This window comes from Xyrauchen texanus, chromosome 9 (assembly GCF_025860055.1).
Source record: "Xyrauchen texanus isolate HMW12.3.18 chromosome 9, RBS_HiC_50CHRs, whole genome shotgun sequence".
NCBI lineage: Eukaryota > Metazoa > Chordata > Actinopteri > Cypriniformes > Catostomidae > Xyrauchen > Xyrauchen texanus.
Genome location: NC_068284.1, coordinates 20,892,910 through 20,902,165, shown reverse-complemented (window position 1 = coordinate 20,902,165; position 9,256 = coordinate 20,892,910). Strand labels below are relative to the sequence as shown.

Genomic DNA, 9,256 nt, shown 5'->3' with positions numbered 1-9,256 from the left:
AAAAAAAAACTCCAAGCACAGAATATCATGTAGACATTAAAATAATTCACATAACAATTCAATTTTTTTCTGACAGGTTTTATTTTCAGGTGGCAAAAACTACATAAACTATTGATCTGAAAAGGTATAGTTCAGACAAAAATAAAGAAATTATCTGATCATTTACTCACCCTTGTGCCATCCCAGATGTGTATGACTTACTTTCTTCTGCAGAACACAAAGATTTTTAGAAGATTATTTCAGCTCTGTAGGTCCATACAATGCAAGTGAATGGTGACCAAACATTTCAAGTTCCAAATATCACATAAAAGGCAGCATAAAAGCAATCCATACGACTCCAGTGGTTTAAAATATGTTTGGGTGAGAAACAGATCAATATTTAAATCCCTCCGTCTCACCACATAGCTTTTAAAGACACCACTGAAGTCATTTTAATTACTTATATGCTGCCTTTTTGTGATTTTTTTGGAGCTGGAAAGATCTAATCACCATTCATTTGCATTGTATAGACCACCAGAGCTGAAACATTCTTCTAGAAATCTTAATTTGTGTTCTGCAGAAGTAATAAAGTCATATGAAAAGCAATGAGGGTGAGTAAATGATCATCGAATTTTCATTTTTGGGTGAACTTTCCCTTTAATACAAACAAACATTTTGGCACCATTTTAAATAGTCATTATTTATTGTATCATTCTAATACAATAACAGGTGATGAAGATGTCTATAGGCTATTTATTTACACTAGAAACAACTGAATACAAGCATCTGCAACATGCTCCAAAGAGATACAAAAAACAATAACTGAATAAATACTGATATTAATTGTATGCTATTCCAAATTATTCAACAAAAGACAAGCAAGACATTTTAAGTTTGAGAATATTGTCTTAGGGAAGACGAAATATGCAGCAGTTTTTCCCTCCTTCTGCTTGAATATTGTTTGTTGTACAGTTCCAGACCATAGAAATTCTAAGAGTCCTCATTGTCAGTGAAATAAAAACATTTAAGTTTCTCTCTCTGTATCAAAGGCTACAACAAATATAATTTGTCAATCATTAAGTTTAGCATCTCATTTCATGTTAGAGCTGTGTATATGTTGAGTTTTCCGAGTGTGGTGAAGCCTTGGCCGTTAAGGAACCATTGCCAACCTCTGTATCTGTAAAAATGCACAGCAGATTCAGTTTTAGGGTGAAGGAAAACAAATTATAGAGATTCAAATGCATCTTCAATTATCAAACTCAGCATGCCGAGAAGCATGGAAATGAAGACAGTGATATACCATATCTATATTGTGTATTTACTTCATTAAAGTGCTACTGTAGGACTTTCTCATGAGGGCAATCCCCATGGCCTACTCTACAAAATAACAAAAACTAAAAGGGTATTAAAGCTGAAGTATGTAACTTTATCAGTGTTAAAATAATGTATTCTCTCCCAGCTTAATATGCTTAGACAACTATGAGTTAAATAAGTTAATTGTCTCCAAACTGTAAACATGGTCACTGTAAAAATTCCTGTATGTTTTGAATGACCCGCTTAGACCCCAACCAACAATGTTACTCAACCAATGCTGTGAGTTGGGGCAGGATTATCTGACTGTTTGAACAACAGCAGATGAGGAGTAAAATGAACATCCTTCAGCTTTAAATTAATTCAGCGGTTTATAAATAAATGATCAAATTGTGAGGCGGCCATACCAGTATCATTGTTTACTTTGCCCCCTGAATTCTTGTGCAAGTTGATGTGAGCAGTCATCTCCCCTCTGTCTGGGGTACAGTGGCCGCATTGTAGGCAACTGTATCGGCCTCTGGTGTGTTCCCATAGGATACGAAAGTTGAAGGACTGACCTGGCAGATTTAATAAGGATGAGTCATTAAAAATAACTCAAAGATTAACAGCGTAACTCATATTCGTAATTAATAATTCATTGAGATTCACAAAGAAATAAATGGACAGAGCAATATATAATGAAAACAGAAACCTTTATCAGTAAAAGTAGCAAATAAATGCATGATTGACTTGAGCTGAAAAAAATCTATGGTGAATCATCTGCTTACACACCCAAGAGCAATATATTATTCAAAAAATTAAGAGCATAATTAAACATCAAAACACAAGCACAAAGGCACTGATATAAGCAAGCACTGTCAACATATCCACACTTGATCAACGAGGATACAGCACCATCTCTTACCAGAAATGACCACCTGGATTTTGCAAATGCTGAGGGTAAAGAAAAAAGTAAAGGAATCCTGTCCCTACAAACAAACTCTCTGATGTATTGTTACATTTGTTAGTGTAGGCCCTGAATGTATGTATTTAGGATTGAATGGGAGTGGATTGGATGGTTCAAATACATGGTACACCCAGGGAACACATTGAGCCTGGTTAGAGGAGGAAAGGGAAGGAGGATTAGCACCTAAAGCATAATTTGAGGGAAGCAGCACCAGATTTTTCCCTAAAGCAATGTGTGTGTGAATTCTCTGTGCCTCACCTGGACTTCATCTCTACTTAAACTCTGCCTGCTCGGAGAGTTCCATCTTTGCAAATGCGGCCCGGGCGGGTCTGGCAGGACAGTGCAACATGACAAAACACAGTTCACTCAAAGTGGCCATGACCAAGGCTTAGGCATTCCCTCCCCCCAAGTGACTTTAAAATTCACTCTCAAACGGACTCACACCTGTTGGTCAGCAGGTGAGATCAGTTGAGCAAAATGGCAAATACACAGGTGAACAGGGTCTAAAATGTAGGATCACTTTAATGTATAGTTCACCTAAAAATGAAAGTTCTGTCATCATATTGTTCCAAACCTGCATGACTTTCTTGCATGGAACATAAAATGAGTTATATAGCAGAATATCCAAGCTTCCCTGTCTCTGATCACCAAGACATGTCATTGTATGGAAAAGAATGAGAATGGAGTAGAATGGTAAAAGAGAAGCTTGGACATTCTGATAAATACCTCCTTTTGTGTTCCACAGAAAAAAATTAAGTCATATTGAATAACATGAGAGTGATTAAATAAAGACAGATTTTTCTTTTCTGGGTTAACCATCCCTTTAAGGAACACTGTGATCTGTTGGAACTCACCTTGGTTCTTCCTCCATACTGCATTTGATCCTGGAGATGATGGCAGTGTCAGTGAAGAGGGCAGACTGGGAGGACCAGACTTGGGAGTCCGCTGCTGCTTTAGGCTGGGATCTGGCAGGAAGGCTGGGTTAACAGGAGACAGAGCAGGTGGAAAGGGACTATAGGGGGATTCAGGCTGATAGGAAAGATTTTGGGTTAAGGCAGGCTCAACAGTGGCAAGGGGCAGAGTTGCAGGGCCTACGGAGGTGGGGTTCATGAAAACATTGTTTGCTGGAGACTGCTGGGTCACTGGTATGTTAGCTGTTGTTGGATATGTGGTCAGAGAGGGATTAGACTCCATCTCCTCTGGCCCATTTGTGTCCAAGAATGATCCAGATGACTCCATGTCACCAGCAGTGAGTGAAACACCAGTGGGCTCTGCATCAGGTGCCATTCCAGTCTCTGTCTTTGCAGCCTTGTTCTTGGCAACCTTAGCACATGTTTGCAGGTGTTTAAGAAGGGTACGGTAAGAGCGTAGTTTGGCCTTGCAGCTTTCGCACCTAAAAGATATAAAAAGAAAGAAGGTTGTTTTTGCACATAATATACAAATACATTTGAGACAAATTGTATAACAGAAATGCTGTGCTGGGTAGGTAAAAAGCAAAAAAACACTTCCCTAAAATCAAAAAATATATACCGCTTTCAAATCACCAATAGAAATTAAAACATAAATATATATATATATATATATATATATATATATATATATATATATATATATATATTTTTTTTTAAGGTTATTAAAGATATGAGGTCTTAAATGAAAGGGGAGACTGTTTCAGATAGCACAACCTCAATAGCCACATCCACACTAATAAGTTTTTGGTTGAAAACGCATTGATTGTGTTACATTTACACCGCTCATCCACACTGAAGAGGTGTTTTACTACTCCGAAAACCGAGACTTTCGAAAATTTTCTTAAGAACCAGATACTAAGGAAAACTGTAACATTAGAAAACAGAAAACTGAAGCCCCGTTCACACCGTCAGCAATTTTGTAACTGGATGCGTCATGAGACAATTTGTTTTCAATGACAGCTGGCGACTTTCGACGACATGAGCGATAGCGACCACAGAGCACAACAGTGCCCGCCCACTTATTCAGCCGTCTGGGTTCCAAAGTATTTTTCCAATTAATTTTTTGCATAGGCTTCTCATAAAATCGCCCATAAAAGAGTTGTAAGCCATGAACCAAACCAACCAGCTCCGAGGTGAATCACAACTAGGCCTGTGTCGATACAATCAAATATATTATTTATGTTAAACTATGTGTATTCATATCATGTAAACACACAACAAAGTTGGCACACTGTTACTTCTAATTCAATATAATGAGCTCACAAAGAGACAAAAATGTGATATTTCGAGCAAATGCTCTTCATCAAACATCAGTTTTTAACTTAAATATACCAAAATTAATTGGAATTCATCAAAATCTTAAATCAAATTAAGACATTGTGATGTATCGCAATACATTGAATCGTGACATGTGTATAGCAATAGACATATCATGAAGTGCCAGGTGATACCAGCCCCAAAAACATTACAAACTTTGTTTTGAGGCAAAAAAGTATTTGAAAATTGGACAAAAAGACAAAAGGTACAAGACTGTGTACTTACCATCTTTCACAATGGCACGAACTACGATCCCGTGAAGCATTGCGAACGATTTAATTTAATAAAAAACAATGGGAATATATAAAACTATTGATTTTAGTTTGTTGATTATAAGTACAGTAACAATATATTTTAAGTTTATTGCAAGATATTCCAATATGTACAAATATATACAGTAGTCGCAAAAAATATTGTCACCCTTGGTAAATATGAGCAAAGAAGGCTGTGAAATGTGAAGGCTTTTATGCATAATTTACAGTAGTGGCCAAAAATATTGGCACCCTTGTTAAATAGAAGCAAAGATTAGCGGGATGATGTAGACTGGATGATGTACCAGAAATAGCAGTCTGCATTGTGAGGGAGTTTAATTCACACATTGATTGTTCATTTTTGATGCATTGAGCACAGGTGCAGTTTATTTAAAAACATTCTCCCCAGCAGAATGCTTCTTGTTACAGGCAAAACATATGATTCAAATAAGAATATCTTGATTTTGACGGCAAAACATCTTATCTCTAAACAGATTTTCTAAACATATGGCCATATGTGGAGCCGACCAATAACATTAGAGAGAAAGCAGAAGGAATGTCCACTAGCCACACAGAGTTCAGAGACTAGTGAAATCTAGCAACAAAATCTCTGAAAGTGTGAACTTGGCTTGAGTTACCAACCGAAAATGTATTGTGTGGAAGTGGACTATGTGAAATTGCGAATTGCCCAAAGGTGTCCAGAAGAAAGTTAGCGTTTTTATTTGATACTGACAAAATGGCATGCAATAATATAATGTTACCACAATGTACCCTCATTTAGAAAGAAAGTAGCATGAATGCAAAGCAATAGAAACTCACAGAAAATAATAATTTGGCTTATGGTGGTGCCTCATATGCTCCATGAGCTGCTGCATGTTGCTGAAGGAGCCATCACATCCTATTGAAGAGCAGAGAAAAAATTTCCCTAAAGAATAAAGAAGAATGCATTAGACATCAATTGATGGCTTGTTCAGTGCAATTAATTTTAGCAATATGTCTTGGAGAAACAACAAATATTAAAGTTATCACAAGTAGCATTTCATTAATATGCATTAGTCTGTGCTGCATCCTGAGAGGAAATAATTTTTTACCAGGAAGAGACTGGGCGGTGTTCTTTTGATGGTCTTGCTGATGACTATTCAGTGCCTCTGGACTGTTGTAAGTCCTCTTGCACCCATAAAATGAACAGGACATCTGACAACCTGTGGATGATAGGATACCGATTGTACTAGAACTGGACTTTAATATTACCAATCATTAAAACTTTCATTCAAAGTATTAATGGGTTAGCTCTAACCCATATACTGACATACCCTCCATGGTGCTTCCTTACAGTTGGGGTGGTGGGATGGATTATGTGGTTAAATATTCCAGCCAGACACGAAGATTAATTGATCTAGTTAAGATTAGAGATAAATTAGAGATAAATTAGACATAAATACTCATGCACACTTTCATTAAATAGCACATATCTGGTTCTGAAATGAGTGAGCAGAGTAAGAACACAGCAGGCTTCGAAGAAAATAGAAAATCAACACACTTTATCAAGAGCAGAGTTTAAAAAATAAACAATCCAATGAGGTCACTGATCAAACTAATAGATCATCTCACCAATGTAAACAATCTGGAATGTGCGCAGATAGCCAGCAGACGGAGGAGCCAGCAGACAAACAAACAACATAAACATAAGATTGTCTTAAAAGAAAACATATGCATGCGAAAACACTTATTGTCAATGAACACACTGGTCACTTACGAAGTATGTATTCGTTGAATGTTCGACTTTTTTTTAAACTATAAATAATAACACATTAATTTGCCAAACAAAAGTAATTATCAACCTTCGTCGCACCCTGGCGACGTGCGAAACGTGACTGTTGAAAATGTCGCGAGAACACACAATGTACATATGACGTCATACGACGACGTTATCGAGTTCGTGGTCTGTTGGATAATGACAGCATTTGTTGACAGATTTTATGTTATATACGATGTAATACCTCTTATTCTTGTGGCATTGAATAAAATAATAATAATAATAATGACAACATTTTAGATTATTACGTTTTATTTCCCATCGTTGCATTTTACTTCAAAGTGTACAATTCACATTTAGTGGTTTAGAAAACTTGAAATATTAAGTAATTTTCCTTTAGGGTTTGTTGGATTTAGTTGATTTGTTATATTTTCTGTAATATTCCTTGAGCCTTGCAGTCTGACAGCTTTTCAACTAGTATGCCCTCTGTGCTATTAAATGTTTCTGTGGTTGATCAACCAAAGGATTCCAAAATTGTGTTTATAACTCTAGTGAATTTCTACAATTACTGACACAGCTTGCAAATATGATATATTAAGACAAGTCAGATTTAGCTGTTTTCTGGATCTATTATAAGCTTTGATCCCCCCTGACTGGTATGCAGTCTTCCATTTAATTGCTTTCCAAGTCCTAAGTATGGAATGATATTCCGGACATTATTCAAAAGGAATTGCAAATTGTATTTGCAATTGCGTTTTCAATTTGTGGACGCATAAAATGTGACGTAATCCAAACGCAATTGCAAATCGCGCATTACCGTTTGCATTTTCGTTTAAGTGAACGCACAGTGACTGCCAAATTTCAAATGGAAAAGCAAAGTCCGTTTGCAACTGTGTTTCCCATATCTTACGAGTTTTGCCCCTGTCATATTTAAATAGCAATTTCAATTACCATGTCTGCTTTTTCACTTTCTCAGCGTCGCGTATGTAGCCAGCCAAAACTCAAATGGAATACTAATTCCCTTAGTATTTCCATTTCCGATGCCTTACACGGAAACCTGTCAATCAGGGTCAAGGGTGGGATTATGCTATGGGGCGTGTTTGTCTTGGGAAGTGACGTCACTCACAGTCTATCACGATCAATAATTAGCGCTGCACTTTATTCATCTATAATCTCACACTGGACTGTCAACATATTCTCCTCAATATACTACTATATATATATATATATATATATATATATATATATATATATTCATATACTCCTACTTATTGTATTGTATATTGTGTGTATTGTTTACTGTACATTGTATATTATTATTGTGTTGTGTAAGTATGTGTACATTTGACTTGTAAATTGTGTTGTGTAAATATGTTGTTTACTGTAATTGGTATATGTCTCGTCACTGTCATGACTGCTATGTTGCTCGGAACTGCACACAAGAATTTCACCTACTGTTGCACTTGTGTATATGGTCATGTGACAATAAAGTGATTTGATTTGATAAACCGGCCTCTGTTCAGGGCATCACCTCTTGACCGTGGACTGTGAGTGACATCACTTCCCAAGACAAACACGCCCCATAGCATAATCCCACCCTTGGAAATGGAAATACTAAGGGAATTAGTATTCCATTTGAGTTTTGGCTGGCTACATACGCGACGCTGAGAAAGTGAAAAAGCAGACGTGGTAATTGAAATTGCTATTTAAATATGACAGGGCCAAAACTCGTAAGATATGGGAAACAGTTGCAAACGGACTTTGCTTTTCCATTTGAAATTTGGCAGTCACTGTGCGTTCGCTTAAACGAAAATGCAAACCGCAATGCGCGATTTGCAATTGCGTTTGGATTATGTCACATTTTATGCGTCCACAAATTGAAAACGCAATTGCAAATACAATTTGCAATTCCTTTTGAATAATGTCCGGAATATCATTCCATATAATTCCATACCTAAGAGACTTTAGAGTTTTGATATTGTTAATCTTGATCCAGATTAAGCCAATTAAATTAATGAAAAGAAACGGACTGAAAATGTGTTTCCTAATTTTAAAATGTATTTTTTAAATGTGGCATTTACAAAGCAGGAAACCGATGGAGTGCGTACTCCAGGTAGGGAATGAGGTTTTGCCCCAAGTGAAGGAGTTCAAGTACCTCGGGGTCTTGTTCACGAGTGAGGGGACAATGGAGCGGGAGGTTGGCCGGAGAATCGGGGCAGCAGGGGCGGTATTGCACTCGCTCTATCGCACCGTTGTCACGAAAAGAGAGCTGAGCCGAAAGGCAAAGCTCTCGATCTACCGGTCAATTTTTGTTCCTACCCTCACCTATGGTCATGAAGGTTGGGTCATGACCGAAAGAACTAGGTCGCGAGTACAAGCGGCCGAAATGGGCTTCCTCAGAAGGGTGGCGGGCTTCTCCCTTAGAGATAGGGTGAGGAGCTCAGTCATCCGTGAGGAGCTCGGAGTAGAGCCGCAGCTCCTTTGCGTTGAAAGGAGTCAGTTGAGGTGGTTTGGGCATCTGGTAAGGATGCCCCCTGGCCGCCTCCCTAGGGAGGTGTTTCAGGCACGTCCAGCTGGGAGGAGGCCTCGGGGAAGACCCAGGACTAGGTGGAGAGATTACATGTCCACACTGGCCTGGGAACGCCTCGGGGTCCCCCAGTCAGAGCTGGTTAATGTGGCTCGGAATAGGGAAGTTTGGGGCCCCCTGCTGGAGCAGCTGCCCCGC

The 9,256-nt window shown here is 38.0% G+C and overlaps 1 protein-coding gene across 4 annotated transcripts; it reads right to left on the bottom strand.

Moving 5' to 3' along the window:
• Positions 1-72: 72 nt before the first annotated feature.
• Positions 73-6,654, bottom strand: LOC127649037 (zinc finger protein 414-like). Of its 4 annotated transcripts, none has more exons than XR_007971254.1 (7): positions 6,089-6,298; positions 5,867-5,977; positions 5,595-5,700; positions 3,091-3,629; positions 2,495-2,565; positions 1,698-1,847; positions 73-1,156 (listed from the first exon to the last, which is right to left on the bottom strand). XR_007971254.1 is itself a non-coding variant. In XM_052133923.1 (7 exons), the coding sequence occupies exons 2-7, from the start codon at positions 6,093-6,095 to the stop codon at positions 1,080-1,082; spliced, it is 990 nt and encodes a 329-aa protein (XP_051989883.1). In that variant the 5' UTR covers positions 6,096-6,171; positions 6,532-6,654; the 3' UTR covers positions 73-1,079. The 4 variants fall into 4 exon arrangements, 3 of the variants coding, with proteins under 3 accessions (XP_051989883.1, XP_051989882.1, XP_051989881.1); XM_052133923.1 differs by lacking the exon at positions 2,495-2,565 and adding an exon at positions 6,532-6,654 and having other exon boundaries at positions 6,089-6,171; XM_052133922.1 differs by lacking the exon at positions 2,495-2,565 and adding an exon at positions 6,387-6,519 and having other exon boundaries at positions 6,089-6,171.
• Positions 6,655-9,256: the final 2,602 nt, after the last annotated feature.

Coding starts and splice junctions, on each gene's coding strand:
- LOC127649037 (XM_052133923.1), bottom strand. Junction 1,848..3,090: donor AGTATGGAGGAAGAACCAAG/GTGAGTTCCAAC, acceptor TAAATCTGCCAG/GTCAGTCCTTCAACTTTCGT. Junction 1,157..1,697: donor CAAAGTAAACAATGATACTG/GTATGGCCGCCT, acceptor GCATTTTTACAG/ATACAGAGGTTGGCAATGGT.